This window comes from Sinocyclocheilus rhinocerous, unplaced genomic scaffold (genome assembly GCF_001515625.1).
Source record: "Sinocyclocheilus rhinocerous isolate Xijiao unplaced genomic scaffold, SAMN03320098_v1.1 scaffold453, whole genome shotgun sequence".
Taxonomy (NCBI): Eukaryota; Metazoa; Chordata; class Actinopteri; order Cypriniformes; family Cyprinidae; genus Sinocyclocheilus; species Sinocyclocheilus rhinocerous.
The window spans coordinates 1,026,062-1,044,438 of record NW_015655565.1 but is presented as its reverse complement, the minus strand read 5'-3'; the positions used below and the strand labels follow the sequence as shown (position 1 = coordinate 1,044,438).

The 18,377-nt window shown below is 36.8% G+C and overlaps 1 protein-coding gene across 1 annotated transcript in view; it reads right to left on the bottom strand.

The window, feature by feature from the left end:
* daam1b (dishevelled associated activator of morphogenesis 1b) overlaps positions 1-18,377 on the bottom strand; it is an 81,196-nt gene that overhangs the window by 41,192 nt on the left and 21,627 nt on the right. Inside the window, exons 2-3 of the mRNA XM_016525457.1 lie at positions 5,100-5,373; positions 18-107 (exon numbers count right to left, since the gene is read on the bottom strand). Of these exons, the coding sequence (XP_016380943.1) occupies positions 18-107; positions 5,100-5,282 (273 nt within the window). The 5' untranslated portion in view covers positions 5,283-5,373. The remainder of the gene's footprint in view (positions 1-17; positions 108-5,099; positions 5,374-18,377) is intronic.

Here is an 18,377-nt window from a genome sequence, read left to right as displayed (position 1 = left end):
TGTTGGAGAGCTCTAACCTTCTTCTTGCTGCAGTATATCTGCCATTTCTTTTCTGCTGGTAAGGCAAACATGGCCTCTCTGTGCTTCTCTGTGAGGTCCAGCTCATCCTGAAATGAAAGAAAAAAAGAGACAGAAAGAGAAAAGACAGATTAGATATTTTTGAACCTGGAAATGGCTAAAACAAACTGTAAATCCCTCGAGGCAGGGTCAATATCCAGCCACAAACCAGTGATAACAGCATGTGGAAACCACAGAATGTCTTTTCAACTTTCTCCTTACCCACAAGTACTTCCACCAATCCTCCAGCAGAGAGGACACAGAGGAACAAAACGTCTGTGATAGCAGACAGAGTAAGTGGTGATATGCACTGCAGACCTGCTGAAATGACATTTCTTTCCACTGCATACTTATATATGGCTGGAATGTTAATAAATCAAAGTCTACTTGACTTGAGATTGGAAAACACAAAGGAAATGAATCATATGAATTACAGTGGATATATCTCAGTTAATGGAAGTTTTTATATCAAATGAAAATACCAATGCTTGTTTATAATCAAAAGCCAGGGTTGTGAGTCAATCCTGAATTAAAATGAATTTGAACTGAAGAGGCAAAAAGAATTAAGATTGCAATTCAGATGTGAATTTAGGCTTAAATATTAAAATAAAATAAAATAATATAGGCTTTTATCTTTTTAGTATGAGTTAAATATTTCTATTAAAAGTCTGTGATTGTTGAAATCTGTAAATTTCCTCTTTCTGTCCAATTCAGCATTCTGTGGAGCGCCTCAAATTCAATTCAAATGTATTACAGCTCGTTGTGAATTCTGCCCAAAACCATCTGTAAACATTGAACGACTGACGACTGAACAATCAATGGCTTTGACAATGAAAGTCCTACACATAAACTTCTGCCACTTGTAATTTCCTTTTGTTTTGTCCTTGAAATAGCAGTTCACCTCAACAATCACTGTGCTGTGGTTCGTCCTCACAGTGGGTGTGGGTTTCCACAAAGAAAGAACTGGTTTGTTTGTTAGCTGCTCTCGACATGGGAGTCCCATGCGAACTGAGGATTCCACTGTGAATTCCCGCTTGTACACATACACCAATGAAAATATTCATATTACAATGTGGGAGAGAAATCCATTCACTTAAGAAGGCAACTAAATCAGTGTACAATCAGAAAGAATATTTTGTGACATGAGGGTGGTGTTCCCTTTCTAAATGTCCTTTTACAAAGCACTCTGTTGTCCTCCAGAGACACTGCAAGATTTTTCCCATAGCCTCCTATATCTATAGTGTACTCCACTCTGTTGATTTATATTAAATGCTGAGGCTTTTTTCTAAATATTTTTATAAAAATATATAAAATAATGTACAACTTTTGGGGGTCGGTAAGATTTTTCTGAAATGTTTTTGAAAGAAGTCTCTTATGCTCACCAAGGTTGCTTTTATTTGATCAAAATCAGTTAAAATAGTAATATTGTCATATATTACAATTTAACATAACTGTTTTCTATTTGAATATATTTAAAAAATGAATTTTCAGCATCATTACTCCAGTCTTCAGTGTCACATGATCCTTCAGAAATCATTCTAATATATTATGATGATGCTGATTTGCTGCTCTAAAAACATTTCTTGGAATTATCAATATTGAAAACATATTTATGAATATAAAGTTCAAACAAACAGCATTTATTTGACACAGAAATATTTTGTAACATTATAAATGTCTTTACTATCACTTTTGATCAATTATTGCATCCTTATTGAAATATATTCATCATAATGACCCCAAACTTTTGAACATAATGTACATTGTTCAATAAAGCTAGCAGTCCACTAATGTAGACTTTCATGTGTCGGTTTTATTTAAGCATTCAAAATATAATGGCTGTTTTGTGTTCTTGAGCAGGCTGACCAATTTGGAGAAATGTCTTGAGTTTGACCTTGTGCACAGTACAAAGCGATTTTTTTTATCATATCAATCCTATATGAAACACCTGGAGAACATGATAGTGGAAAAGGACATTGTCCCAGCAGTCAAAGTTGATTGAATGTGAACTCTACTAACTGAACTGGAGCACATTCAAGGAACGGATCCACCATCGACCTGCCCATTTCAGCAGCAGTACCTAATAAAGTAGCCTCTCAGCATACATCTCTCACTGTAAATCCCTGCATGTAGCGACCTGTCTGCCAAATCTGGTAATGGCTTCCTGTCTGGCAGTTCTTGGTGACAGTGATGTCCCTGATGCTCCACAGGGATGCAGGAGAGAGGAAGAGCTGCTGTTCCTCTCATCCGGCCTGGTGTCTCTTCCATCCCTCATCTTCCTGTGAATCCCATGGCCTTTAGCGGAAACGAGCTGCACAGTCAGCAGAAAGTCTAGACATCCCTAGCATACACGCATAAAGAACATACGCGTACAGAGTTTTGTTACAGTCAAGGACAGCCAGACTACAACCAGGATGTTCCATTCATGCAGAAAACCACACCTTGCCTTATCTGAACCCAACACGCCACATCAAGCCTCAGCCTTAGCTGCAGAACAAACATTAAAGCCTGAGCCGTGTGCATCAATCTATCAATGCTCTACAACACTACAGCAAACCTTTCAGCACTCATAATCAGGAAAACATCCACTGTAGAACATAAACTCTCTATTGTAGTCTGTACAGTAAGTGATTGTGCTGCCAAATCAAATCTTGATTAAAATAAACTTGCACTCTAATGGATAATACAGTTGGATAACTCAAATTACATCAATGGAAATAGTTTAAGTGTTTAAAAGAAGTCATTTATTTAGTTTACTCTATAGTGGTTTACTGAAGCCATACAGTATACAGCATTAGCTATGTCTTCATGCTTTATACAGATGTTAAAGGGATAGCTCACCTGAAAATAAAAGTTCTGTCATTATTTATTCACCCTCATGTTGCTCCAAACCTTTTGGTTCCGTAGAACACAAAAGGAGAAATTTGGAAGAATGTGCTGGTCACTCTTTTCCATGCAATTACCATAGCTGTTTCCATCCATATACTTTTATAAGCATTTTGGAATATCACATAAAAAAAAGCTGAATGGAAAGGCCAAGATGCGCATAAAACCTTAAAATGTGCTTAAACACTTTTTGTGCTCAACTGAGGTGGATAATTGGGTGATAAGAAGACATGCACATAAACATAATGTAAACTAAACACATTTACTGAATAAATTCGAGGATGCGCAACAAAAAACCTCTTGTGACTTTGCCTCAACAGCTCTGAGACTGGATAACTGAACTAACCAGCTGACCAATCTCATTGCACACCGTCTCATATGTTATTTTAGCCATTCTGAAATGCCTGAGCCCAAGTTTGTCAACAAAATGATTTTGTATAATTACCTCCCAGAATTGTCTCTCACGATTACGTTCCCACACATCAGGCATCCGCCTCCAAATGCAAGACAATATGACAGCATTTGTTATTGTTAGCTATAAGCTACTTTGGTTTTCCTGGTTGCACCAACTCCCAGTTGCATAACTTAGAATTTGAGTCAGTTTCCCAGGAAGCAACTATTTTGTTTTCTTGAACACATAAGATGGAAAAAGTTTTTTTATTTGTGAATGTTGTATGCAATGTTCCGATGTTTAAATTCACAAATTTTGTGCAACATTTTTTAAGTCTTCTAAAGTTATATGATAGCTTTGTGTGAGACATATACAGAAATTTAGGTCATTCTTCAATGAAAATCATGACATCCACCCTAGCTCTCTTTGGTGTGGTCATGAGAGAAATACCATTGTCCAATACGTGAACAAATCAATCGGACTGATCTGCTTACGGAATTCAACTTGCTGAAGACTTGTAATATGACGCATGAATCACGTGGACCACTTTTGTGATATATTGTAATTGTATGGAAAAGAGCAACCAGTAGCCTACATTATTTTTCTAAGTTATGCAGGTTTGGAAAAACATGAGGGTGAGTAAATGATGACAGAATTGTAATTTTTGGGTGAACTGACCCTTGAATTCTATGCCATAAAATGATTGTAATGCAATAATTTTGGTTGATTCTCAAATGTCATATCTAGGGCCAATCGTAACACAAAAGACCTCATCTAATTCTATGAAAAAAGACATCATGGCTAAATCACATGGAAACTCCCTTCATGTACCTCATTATTTTCATTTTATCCTGAAAAGCCCCTTTGTTCTGAGCAGATTTTTGTAATTCTAATGTACTCAGTGTGCTGAATATGATGAATTTGTAAGACTTTGCCAAGTGCTGACATGAAGCTAAATTTGCATAATAACCTCATAACAAATGTCAGCTACAGTAATTCAAATAATTACCCAGGTATCTTCTACTAAACAGAATATTACTTTCCTTGAAAAACAACGTGTGCATAAGCAGGCAGGTTGCCAGTCACACAACACTGGTTTACAAACTCAACAATAACTTGCTAGAACGGCACGTGCTGAGAGCATGAAATCTTTCTGTGAGAGCTGTGAAAAGAGAGCAACTGCTGCTGCTTTGTGCTGTAAGTCAATTCAAACCCAAGTACAGGGAAAGAGAGGTTAAGAGCGGGTCACACCAAAAACAAGCAATTACCCTGCAGTGCAGTCTAACACACAAGGCCACTCAATGGGACCCATTGATGTGCAAAGTGGAAGCTGGCAGAGATGAAGGAGTAAACGAGAGAGAGAGGCAGAGACGCGCCACACTGCTGCCATTTCTATTCAAGCAAGGATTAAAGACAACACATTTGATGGATCAATTACACTAAATTAGAGCGCAAACAAGGAGGGACTGAGTATATGGAAAATTATGGTTTGGTTCTTCATTAATTAGCTCTATAATCAACAAATTAAAATATTAGTTTAGTGATAACCATAGCGGGTTTTAAAACACAAAATGCTTACTAATCATTATTATTATTATTTAATATGATATGATATGGTATGATATGATATATGATATATGATATGATATGATATGATATATGATAATGATTGCAGATTAATTGTCCTGGCCAATATACAAGTCAAATTCACTGGTCTTACCAGCAGATATAAAACTGTACAGAAATGTTAAAAGTTGGCACCTACCACCAGTTCTGAGAACATGGCATCCAGCTCGTCATAGCTGGGGAGGGGCAGCGCGGGCTCCATGGCCTGCAGGGCAAAGTCCTCCCGCAGACGGTAGGTGATCTCTGGGTGGTCACTGCTCTGAAAGCAGCAAAAGAAGAAGGACACGCCATGCCCTCCGCCGCCGCGTTTCCGTGGTGCCATAGCTGCTTCAGAGTGGGGGCTCAAGGGATGATGGGAATGAGGGAGTGGTGGTCCTCCCCCAGGTAGGGAGCTACGCTTGGGTCACTCAGCCCTGTGAGAAAACATAAAGAGAAAAAACTATTGTCAAGACATGACGTCTTTTCTTAGGACAAAGACTTTCATCAGCTTTGATAAAGTCCAGGCAACAACCCGATGATCTAACAGTTCTGCTTCATCTAAAACTCTAAATCAAGACGTCAACCCAGTATGACTCTGCTAGGCCTAGTCAACACCAGAACAAGTAGTCACATAACGTGCATGTAATCATCAGATTGGCTCATTCCAACTAACCACAACACAGGAGTGACTATGGACCACAATGCATCACTCTCTACATAGGATTACAGAGGCTGTGCAAATTAACACAGCTTGCATCCACATGTGTCGGGCCACATCTATATTTAGAACAATAGAAAGAAATTCTGGGTGATCACAAACAAAAATAAAAAGCCTTTGTAAGATCCAAACATGACAAATAAGAAGACAAAGACTGCAAGTTAAGTCACTTGATTGGGTCAATGACAAATAAGTCACAATATATGTGTAAACAAAAATAAAAGAAATAATCTAAAAAAAAAACAACAACAAATCTTAGAAATGCAATTTTTGTATTGTTTCGTAAAACACACACACACACACACACACACACATACATGTATATATTTTATATATAAAATGGTTGTATATAAATATAAATGACAATTAAGCCAAATTATTTATTTAGGTTTTCTTTTTACATTTTTAATTCTTTTGAAATGGAACTTTAATTAATTATAATTATTTAATTATAATTTAATTTTGTCCCCTATTATAATATAAGGACCCTGTAATATTTTGACATCTGACATCTGCCACCTCAAAATAAAATTAATAAATAAATGCACAACATATAAACATGCTTTTTAAAGAAAAGGTGCATTCAAGTCATTTTATGTATAAGTTGCATTAAGAGGCTGTGCAAATTAACACAGCTTGCATCCACATGTGTCGGGCCACATCTATATTTAGAACAATAGAAAGAAATTCTGGGTGATCACAAACAAAAATAAAAAGCCTTTGTAAGATCCAAACATGACAAATAAGAAGACAAAGACTGCAAGTTAAGTCACTTGATTGGGTCAATGACAAATAAGTCACAATATATGTGTAAACAAAAATAAAAGAAATAATCTAAAAAAAAAACAACAACAAATCTTAGAAATGCAATTTTTGTATTGTTTCGTAAAACACACACACACACACACACACACACATACATGTATATATTTTATATATAAAATGGTTGTATATAAATATAAATGACAATTAAGCCAAATTATTTATTTAGGTTTTCTTTTTACATTTTTAATTCTTTTGAAATGGAACTTTAATTAATTATAATTATTTAATTATAATTAAATTTTTTCCCCTATTATAATATAAGGACCCTGTAATATTTTGACATCTGACATCTGCCACCTCAAAATAAAATTAATAAATAAATGCACAACATATAAACATGCTTTTTAAAGAAAAGGTGCATTCAAGTCATTTTATGTATAAGTTGCATTATTGTGTTTTTGAATAAATTAATAAATCTAAACCATACTGACCCTATTGCCATTCAATAACCTCAATAATCCAAGAGTAGCCTCTTATGTTTGACATACTTTCCAAAAATGAACAACTGCTGTAAGAACAATGTGTGTATGGCAGAATTCACTTTATAGAAACATATGCCACTCAAGCCTAGCAGCAGAAGGTCCATCAGCTGTCTTTACAGCTTTGCATTTGGGTATGGAACCACAAACAAACAACACATGGTCAGAACAATGAACAACACGGTCGCAACATTGAATCTGCAAAACCAGCAAGATTCTCTGCCTTAGAGAGACGTACAGGTGTGTGCAAACACCTGTGAGGCATTTCAGCGCTGATAAAGCGGGGAACCGTTTGCCCTGTGGGCCAAAGAAGATGATTCTGATCACAGATGGCTGCCCTGAGGTCACTAAGAAACACATTGTGGGAAAAAAAAGACTTCCAGATTAAAACCTGACAGAAGAAGATTGAGGATTATTCTAGGAAAAACTAAAGGAACGAGGAACTTAAAAGAAAAAAATAAAGTAGATGAGAGAAAGTGTTTTCAAATTATGTAGGTGGAGACGTAGACGTTCCTAGCCAAGTCTTCCCTTCAGTGGGCGAGTCTGGCACCGATGCCCCTTCACCGCCTGTCGGTCACCAATATAAATCGACACAGCTGGAGTACAGCTGAATGTAACGCCCCTCCACAAATCCGTTGCCACAGTGGAATTCCCAGCTGCCCCTCCCTGAAATTGGAGTCGGTCAAATCCCGACTGCAACTGCAAACTTCAATGCAGCCTTGGTAAGCACAAGAGACTTCTTTCAATCTCTGAGCCGTTACTCGCCTCACCCAGCAGTCAGCGTCTGGTTGCACTTACTGACATCCTGCATACCGACAGAAGAGATCTGGTTGGGTGAACTCTGAGATCATCCCTCAGTCCACGAAAGATCACGAGCCACCATGCATTCCTTCCCTACTGTGGTGCAACATCAAAACACGTGCCCTGTGGAAGAGACCTGTGGCCCTGCAGTATACAGTGAGACTGGACTCCTTTAACCTGCTGTGAAGAAACTCTACGCCACTGCTTGCACACCAACAACACTCGGTCTCTGCCTAACCTCTGGCTGACTCCAAGCTGATAATAAAATAACCTTTAACAGCATTAGACCAGAAGGTTAGCAACAAGACAGTTTGACTTGTGAGTAATCAGTGTCTCTGTTACGAGGAATGCCACTAATTGACATAGTTTGTGTTCACAAAAAAAAAAGACAGTAAAAATATTGAAACATCCGTTAAATGATTGTTTAATTGATTTCTGAGTTGTTTAATTGATATTTTCTTAATATTATTTTTTATATTAATTAATATTATTGTTATGTTAATTAAACTTATTTTTTCGTACCTCATTTTTTTTCTTTTAAGCAGAAATCTAATGAGGTTTATGTGTATTTTTTGCTTGTTTGTTCATTGCTTTTTTCAAGTTTTAAAAAACATCAAGATATTACTAAAGAAATTCTAAATTAAAAATAAAATTAATTTCAATTTAATTAATTTAATTGTTTTTATTAAAATTATTTCAATATTATAAAAAATTATACTTTTATTGGAAAACAGGATTTTCTGTCAGATTAAGATTTTTTTAAATCTCCAAAATCTGAAAAATCTCCAACATTCCTTTTGAAAATCCACTCTGTGCCGAAACTCTGAGGGTCTGTGTTTACTGTAAGTCAACATGCACTGGGTGGATTTTGGACTTTTGCGTCGGATATGGCCAATCCAGTCTGTCTTTGGGTTTTTTTTTTCCCAATGTCTTGCCCAGTTTTTGGAAATCTGTGCTGTGGTTTATTCCAAAGTGGTGACTGGAGAGCTGCATTGCAAGTGGCCCTGACCAGATGAAGGTAGTTCAATCATGACAACTCTCGGAAGATTTGTGAATGCTAGCCAGCCATATAAATGCAAGGCAGTAAGCTCATTGGCTGCATATGCAGCATGAACCAATCAGCTTGTGCCAAGTCGTTTAACTCTCTGAATATCATCAGTTACATTAACAACCCGTCAGCCTGCACCATCTAGAGTTTCATGACTGAACTATATATTTATGGCTGGAACGGCAACAGTAAGAGATGATGAAATGAATGAGGATTAATTGCACATACAAATTACCTCCATTTTCACCAAAGTGGAATCAACAACTGTTACAAAGTCTTGACATTCTCACTGTCATCAGACAAATACAAGTGTCTTTAGTCAGATTCAATCTGTCACAAATCAATTAAGTAAACTTATATCCTTTGATTAAAAACAAAATTACACTATATATTAAAATACAGCTAAAATAACTAATATTTCTGTTTTGTCTTTCCGTAAAAATATCTTAGGATAAAAAAATCAATTAAACTGATAAACATTTGTACTGTATATGATAATAAGGCCCATTTTCAGAGAATATGCCATGAATATGAGTGCATTTTTTATTTATATGTTTTACTGGAAATGAAGACAAAAATACTACTTAAGAAATGTTTCTTAAAACATTATTTCTTGGCAAAGTCACAAACCATTAATAGAACTGACAGAAACAATCAGAGAACTTATATGCTTGTTTTAGAGAACTAAACTGCAAAATGTTTGACTAAGCAGTTATGTAAACTAAAGGCTATAACCTGTCCTCATACATCCTAATATGATCTTTGATTCCATCACTGTTTATTTACATGCATTTATAAGCAGCCTACATTTTGACAACATGCTAATCTAAAATTTGCATCAAGTAGCAGTGAGGTTAGAAGTGCTAGCAAACCAACCTCAGTGTTATGCATAAAATATGTCCATTATGTTCTATCACAAGACAGAAATTATTTTGTAGTTTATTAACATGGTATTTTAATTCACTCACAGTTTTATTGCATTCACATATTGCCATTTAACGAACCATATTTTAAACTGAAACCAACTATGTGGAGGACTTATGACTTGTTGACACAATATAATCTCTCCTTTCTTCCTATTTAGCTGGCGGTCATGTGACCTGACTGCTTTGCATAGAGTAAAAAACAAACCCCCGCTCTGCCACATGACTGCCATAGGGGTCGCCGTTTAATCTTTTACAGGCGGATTATGATGAAGCAATATTTAATTTCTGCTGATCCAAAAGACTCTGATGAAGGCTGTACAGTATGAGCCTGCAGCATTAGAGGGAAATGCAGTGGGGTCAAGAGTTTACTGTAAATCACTTCCTTGTTATTTCCATAGAGGTGCAAGGTATGCTTAGCTGGAAGACACATGAGCAGGAACAAGCAGTCTTAAGTGTTTACTGAGACACATTTGAAACTTCAAACAGATACTATCAGGAGAATCAGAAATGGACTGCAGACTGTAATTGTTCCATTTAGTAAAACACAGACCTCAAAAAGAAATATGATAAAAAAAAATCGAATTACCTTGAGACTACATTCTTTAAACATTAAGCCTATTGTTTAAAGTTTCCAACAACAACAACATAACAAATGAGTCCAAAGAAGATAAACAAGAAGGTGATACAGTGAGAAAAACACATTTCATGACAGATGTTACAGCTCTACCAACCAGTGCTGAGGAGTAACTAGCTAAAAGTAGTGCCACTACCGCTTGTTTATTTTAAAAAGAGTGTCATGCTACCGAAAAAGGTAACTTTTCCGGTAACAAATTCACTTTTGTCACGTCAAGTGAATCACCATTTTTCATCAGTCTATTGCACAAGCAGCCAAGCTAAGCACGGCTATGTTAATAAAATAGAGTGCAAGTCTCCGTTATAAGCCACAAACCAAACCAAATTACAACATAAACTTTGATTTGAAACAAAAAAGTATTTGAAAATCAGACAATAAGACAAAGGTACAGGACTGTGACGTTAATGGGGTTAATCAGGGAAGGACCTTGTGTAGCATGAATAAACCTAAAACTTTTGATTTCAAATATGTTGATTATATACAAATATTTAAGTAGTTTGAGATATAGGGAGACCGACATCATGCACCAAAGAGTTATTTCTGTGCAATTTGCTTGTCCCGATTCTCTGATTGGTGAAGATTTCTCTGCAGAATCAAGCAGGAATCAAGCAGGAATTCAGCTGTTAAATATGATTATTTAAAAAATAAGTTGAAACAATGCAGGCTGGTGGCTTCAACAAAAGCATATGCCATTGATCTTGTAGCTCACACTCACAATAGGTCTCTCTTCAAAGATTTAGAAGTTATTGTTCAAAATCAATTACCCAATGGAGAAAATGAACAGTACTTCTAAAACCCAACTGTTGCACTCTGTACTGTCACATGTAGCTCATATCTTGCAAGGTTACGGTTTCATAGTAGCTTCCCTAACTCTCGACAGCATTGTCCTTAGAAGGAAGTAGAAGCATTTCAGAAGTACTTAAATTACTGACGTTACAAATATATATATTTTTTTTTTCATCATCGAAAAGCACATTTTCGGTGGCCAAAATGTATGAGGAGAAAGCACAGTTACTAAGCATTTTTGGTTACTAAGACCTAAGACCACAAATTGTCATTTGTGACAATAAAAAGGGAGAGGGGTACTGTTGAAGGATTTATACAAAGGAGTTTAGTGTAGATCGCTACTGTAAGCCCACTGGTGTTCATATCAATACAGCAACTGCATTCATCTTCCAACTCACTCACCTCTGCCCCTGCTGAGGGTTTATCTTCCCCGTGGGCCTGTCCTGACCGGCCACATTCCACACATAGCCAGCTGAGCTCTGCACAACCCTTCTGCCACCTCACCACACTCTTGTCACTCGTCCTGTGTCCTCAGGGCGCTAATGGTAATTGGGTTCAAGTCTCGAATCCAACACCCGTTTGACTGCTTCTGTTGTTTTTTGTGTCATAGAAACAGTCCATCTTCCTTGAAAAACACAATGCTAAAGACTGTTTCACACCACATGCACAAGTAGTGAGTAAGTGAATAAGCAATGTAACTACAACAACACTGTCAGTGAATCTGCATCTGAACTGCCATAAATTATAAAATGGTTATCAGGTGTGGCCATTGACAATTACTTTCTCTATTTCACATTAGATTGTATGTACACACAAATAGTAATTAATCTAAATAAAACAGAACCCAAACTCTAGCTGTAAATGGCTTAAATCACCTGGATTCAGTCAGATTTACTCAATAGAATGTGCTGTTTGTGTGCCATTAGCCTCTTATTTCTATGTATCCGTTTACTTATTTCATTACATACTGCTGTATGTATTGTGACTCAACTTTAGGGCTGGACAATAATTCAATATCAATATATATTGCAATAAAAAAATTTTTTCAATAACAGTGATAGGATTTTTAAACACATTTCCGATATTTCAATATACATTAACAGTGTTCCCCATACATTGATTTATTTGATATTTCAATATCAACACTGACCGCCACAAATAGATTTTCCAAAAGGCTTTGACAGTTTGACATCGGTGAATAAACAAGAGCACTGTACGTTTCAAAGCCAAAACGCGGGGCGGGTGTTTTATATGATTTATTGTTTATTATGTGTCTTTGAAGGGAACCGACTGTCTTCAGAAAAGTTTCGATGGCATATTCATTTTATCTGATAAAGTAGCATTTATGAGGCTACAGCCGTTAACGGGGAAACCGCTGTTTCTGCCGCTCCAAAAGCGCCTCCTGCTGGCAGAGAATGAATTTGCATTTTCAATAAACCCGTCTCTAGCAACATGTGTTTTTGTTGTTGCTCACTCTTTTTTTTTCTGTTTTCTACAGCAACTCGGAGCACTTTTCAGAAATATATCGCAATATAAATTTTGGCCATATCGTCCAGCCCTACTCAACTTAAAGTGTCACACACACCCAAGTCATTCCAAACCAACTATAGTAACAATACACCTGCAGACAAAGGGTGGAGATGCAGTGCCATTTAGTGTCTGTTGTTAGCTTGGAAATCAACATAAACATCATTCCAGTCAGTCAGGTCATCAGAATAAAAGAGAAATGAAAGAAAAAGTTAAAAGACAAGAATGAGAGCCATGTGTCAGGATGTAGTGGCATTGTCTTTATCCACTGTGACAGGCTGAACAGCCCTCACCCCATCAGGAAGGCCTGTACAAAACAAGGCCATTTCATCCTTCTATTTTCTCTCTCTCCATCCATCTTTCCATTTCTCTTCTCAGCTCCTACTCAGCAAAAACTAAGTGTACTTAATCAGATAACTTGGCTGGAGTGATGCCCGGATTAGCTAGGGGAGACTTTATATTATACTTGAAGAATTCAGCACAGAAAAAGGCTTAAAACTGCATAACAAGCATCAACATATACAAGCCAATTATATCTTATTATAATATATGGTGGAATTTCTGTGGAACAAAAAAAAAATCACAAAATTATCTGGCTGTGTTCTCTGTTGTGTATTAACCCACAAAGAATGGGTCAGTCTTTCACCTAACTTTACAAGTACCAGGCAAACAAACCATTAAGCAAAAAATAAAGGCAATTATTAGTGATCCTCAATTAACAGGTTAACAGCAGCATGCACAGTCAAGTGAAATGAATACCTCTTTTGGCCTGGTTTCATAAGGAATGATAAGATCTATGGAAACATCACAAACCAAGAAAAGCTTTCAACGATTACACTGAAAATCCAGTTAAAGCAGAATAAGCTCTTATAATCCCTAGACAGTGTCTGCAACCATTTATAGTTCTGTTTTTATAAAATGAAATAAAAAAGCACTAGAACACTTGCACAAACTGCATACACAAGCACGTACACACACATACACACACACACTTGCGAAAAGCATGAGCAAAAGCATGAGCATTCCTCTGACACTCCCATCTGAAAAGCCAGGCCAAACTGGGCTTAACAGAATGGTGACCTTTTATCAGGGGTTCATTATCCCACCCTGGCCCTAACCCAAACCCAACACAAACTCATGTACAACCAGTTAAGCTCAAACTACTGGCATATTATTTTAAATGTAAATATGCATTTTTCTTAGTGATGCACAATATTGATTATTGGCTAATACATACACAGTTTTACATAAAGTATATTAAAAACATAAATTGTCCAGTATTGTGTGTATATATATATATTTCATAAGGAATGATAAGATCTATGGAAACATCACAAACCAAGAAAAGCTTTCAACGATTACACTGAAAATCCAGTTAAAGCAGAATAAGCTCTTATAATCCCTAGACAGTGTCTGCAACCATTTATAGTTCTGTTTTTATAAAATGAAATAAAAAAGCACTAGTAAATATTACAGTTTAAAATAAAATAAAATAAAATAACACACTGCCACAAATGCTGCAGTGCCACAGTGGCAGTTAAAGCAGAATAAGTTCAACCCCTAGTCCAACAGCATCTGCCACAATTTACATCACTTTTTACAAAAATAAAATGAAATGAAATAACTCTGCGGTTTGTTTATACTGGTTGCCTGGATTCTGTACACGACTGTATTGAATGTAGAGTCAACAGGAGCGTTTCTGGGGTGCAAATTACATTATAACATAGTGCCCTTGGACCATTCTGGGAGTGACTGCCAAATCAGATTTTCTCTCAGAATGCTGACAACAAGGCATTCAGGGGTAGCAGCCTTTTACTATGTACAGGCCATGTGTTGATCTGTTTTATGGCTGCAAGCATGCTATTTTACTTGTCTGAAGCATTTACAATTTAATTCTATAACTAGAAAGTGTTCACACTGACAGTGATTAAATCACAAATGTCACAGTGTCTCTGAGTCGCGTTCCTACTCGATTTCATTCCCGTTGATAGTCATTGCATTCATTGTTTATTTGCATATGGTTATCCTCTGCTCAACTTTGTTGCATCATCAATGGTTGATGTTGTTCATGTCACAACAAATCACCAACTGTCACTGAAAAGAATAACTTCCAGTCAATTTGCTCCTGAAAATCAATATTGATGTGTAAAGCCATTAAGTAATGGCCATCACACATTGATATTATTGAGTAGCAAACAGTGATGCCTGGTTGATGAAACCAGCTTATAATGGTCAGTAAATACTGATACCAGGACAAAACTTTCAATGAAAAGAAAAGGGGTCAAACCTAGAAATATTACTCAATAATTAAATAATTAATAACCCAACCCTAATAATTAAATTATATATTTTTTGTCTACATAGTCTATCTTGATAGGCCTGTGGCCAACCATGCATTTTAGCAAAAGCAAGGCCTGATTTTACATTTTACTGCACTGTTCTGGTTTAAACAGCTAAAGCCCTGAAACAGTGAGTCAATGTAGACCACATTAAGAAGCTCAAAGACAGCAGGCATGTGTGCAGATGGTAGTTTGAACTTGCCTCAGCCTGGGGCCCACGAGAGTTGTGTTGGCCATGGATAAGAGATGGAAGGAGTTCAGTGGAGAGATACCGGTGAACTGTGAGACCCTGACCGTCAGGAAATGACGCCTGACTCAGATGTATGGTGGCTCGCTGACTCCATTGACCACTGTGAATGCTAACTTGATCCTATACTTCCTTAAGGCTAGAGATATCCTCACGGACAAGGATAATGAGCTATACATTCAGATATATAGCGAGAAAATAGGTTTTATACACTTTGCATCCTATCAATATTTCTTCATTCACATAAACAAAATCATTTAAAATTGCACTATGCACTTTGGACATAAATATGACAACACAGACAAAACATATCATACATTTAGTGATGTGAGAGCATTATATGGCAAAAGTGACACGTGTAGCAAAACGTTGCATTGAGGATGCTATCAGTCCCTCCCTTGCCCTGCTGTTGCCATGGCAACCAGCACATGTATCGTAGACCAGCATTCAACCCACTTTTTTTGCACTAATCCAAGGACAACCACAATGAAAAAAAAATTAACTTGCATTTTTGATGACTTCTAACAATTTTCCGATGACTCTCTCTCTCTCTCTCTGATGACACAGGCACAGATGTTAATATCGACAATCCACGCCTCTTTTCAACAGCCAGGTCTCTCATAGGATACAGGCTGAGTTAGACTCCGCCCACTGCTCTTCTTTCCCCCTCATTCTCTTGCCTTGTGTTCTGCTGCAGCACTGTTTACAGTTTGTTTAGAGAAGGGCTGTGAGATGGACAACCCAGGTGTGTGTGTTCACTGCTATATTTGTGTATTTGTGCGTGTGACCATATTTTGGGCTAAATCTTAGCTAAATCAGACAAAACTTTCTTTCGGAATATGCTCATGTATAAATAAATAAATAAATAAATAAATATATATATATATATATTTTTTAATTCTAAAAATGCAGAACGTTTCTGTTAAGATTGAATTTTATAGCTAGCTGTATATAAAAATAATAGAATCTATGGAATGTGTGTGTGTGTCTATATGTTGGGGGCTGCTTAAGAGAGTGAAACAGTCAGTGAATCATCTTAAGTCTTTTGTACAGAGTATGTTATCAGATTCGTTCGGAGGACTCAAGCTAAAGAAAAAAAAAAGCATAGAACTGAAAAAATCCTGCAAGAGAAACAAAGAGGCACATGATCAATCAATTAATCAATCTCTTATGGAGAAAGAGAAAAAATATATAGACTTGTATGCAGGAGAAATGTTTGTCCAATAAAATGCTGGAATGACAATATCCCCTATCAACACAGGATCGAAACACAGGACCTTTGTATGGTGGTCTTGTTATTTCACATTCTCCATCAGACCAAATTTCTTTCCTTGCATTTGAGTTTTTACGAACGTCATGGTATCTAGTGTCGTATTTGAATGGACAAATGGTCTTGGCAGCTTGATGGACCCTTTTCACAAGACTGTGATGAGGCGTTTAACGGTCATCAGCATCGTAAATCCTCGAAAGCTTTTCATATTTTTTTTTTTTTTTTTAAATGTATCTACATTTATAACACTATTCTTTGTATTATATCACCTTTTCATCAAATTACACAAAAACAGTTAACACTAATGCTAGGGTGTTTCTAATGCAGCGTCTATGGGAGGGACGGTAAATTTGACATCGTTCTCTCTTCTGACAGCCGATATCAGTCTCTCTCAATTTTTTTCCTTTTATTGAAAGTCATGAAAACACTATCGTGGAGTTTTTCTTTTGCTATTTGAGCAAATGGGAATGCAAAAAATATATTTGTGGTACTCTCCCATTCACTGCTATTCAAGTTAACCCAACTATGACGACTTCCGCTGCTGAGAAACCCGGAAATGTGAAAAGGGTCCATGCTAAAAGCTTCAACAATTTTCTTCTTCAAACAGCAGAAAATTGGATTAATGGCTTAAAAAGTAAATTGAGGAAAATCTGATGGTAGGGGGTGTAATATCTTTTGTTGTGTTCGGCACAGCAGACAGAGTGTGGCAGAACTGTGGAGAGTAGGGAACAAAACACTGAAGCTACCCTCCCGTGGAGCTTGTGGAAAGCTTGTCTGAAAGTACTCACAACCTCTGCCGACCCTCGGTAATCAACCGATGACAGCCTAAACACAGTGGAGCAAGTGTGGTAGTTGTCAATCAACTGATAATTAAGAGCGTTTGCTCTTCCTGTCTGTCCTAGTACTGTGTTCATGGTAGTTAAGCATGACATGCACAGGAGTCTCTAAGCTGGAATTTCAGAAAGACATAGAGTTGTAGCCTGGAATGTCTAAACAAATACGCATACGGCCAAAGAATATTCCTTACAGATATCAATGGCTTCAGAAGTGTACTGTATATGATTGTATTTGGTCCCTCTGGCAAAACTTTTACTCTAATGTATATTTTCCACTTCATAAGGCTTGGTTAATAACTGACAATGTGTAAGGAATATGCTAAGAGCTAGACTCAGTTCACCTGTTTAATCAACCACACGGTAACATGACAGGCATCTGCTTCCTTCTCAAAAGCTCCACCAGCAGCTGCAAAAACAGACGAGCCCCATTCCCATTGGAATAGCCACGAGAGAGAGACTGGAAGAAAGCTTATGGCTATGAAGAGGAGAGGGTAGGCTATTAGGCTGGGAGCTAATAGGGGTCTGAAGCAGGGCAGATCTTTTATGTGGAAGCGATATAGACGTTTTGGCCAGTTGATATTTTAAGATGAAATGATTACGATTGTAAACTAATAAAATTTTGGCCAATACAAATATGGAGGGACTCACCGATGTTAAAAAATTTTGATCGGTGCAGATAAGCTGATATTTTCTCTGTGTAAATATATATTTTTTTTTAAAATTGGGGCTGTCAAATCGTGATTAATCGTGTCTGTGTGTACTGTGTATATTTATATGTATATATAAATACACACACACATACATGTATATATTTAAGAAATACATATATATTACATACAGTATATTTCTTAAATATATACATGTACTGTATGTGTGTGTATTTACTAAAGATGCACCGAAATGAAAATTCTTGGCCGAAGCCGAACAAAATGAAACACTGGGTCAAAGGCCAAATACAGAACACGGTTTTTCATGTCCCCCCCCCCCCCGAATAATTTCGGT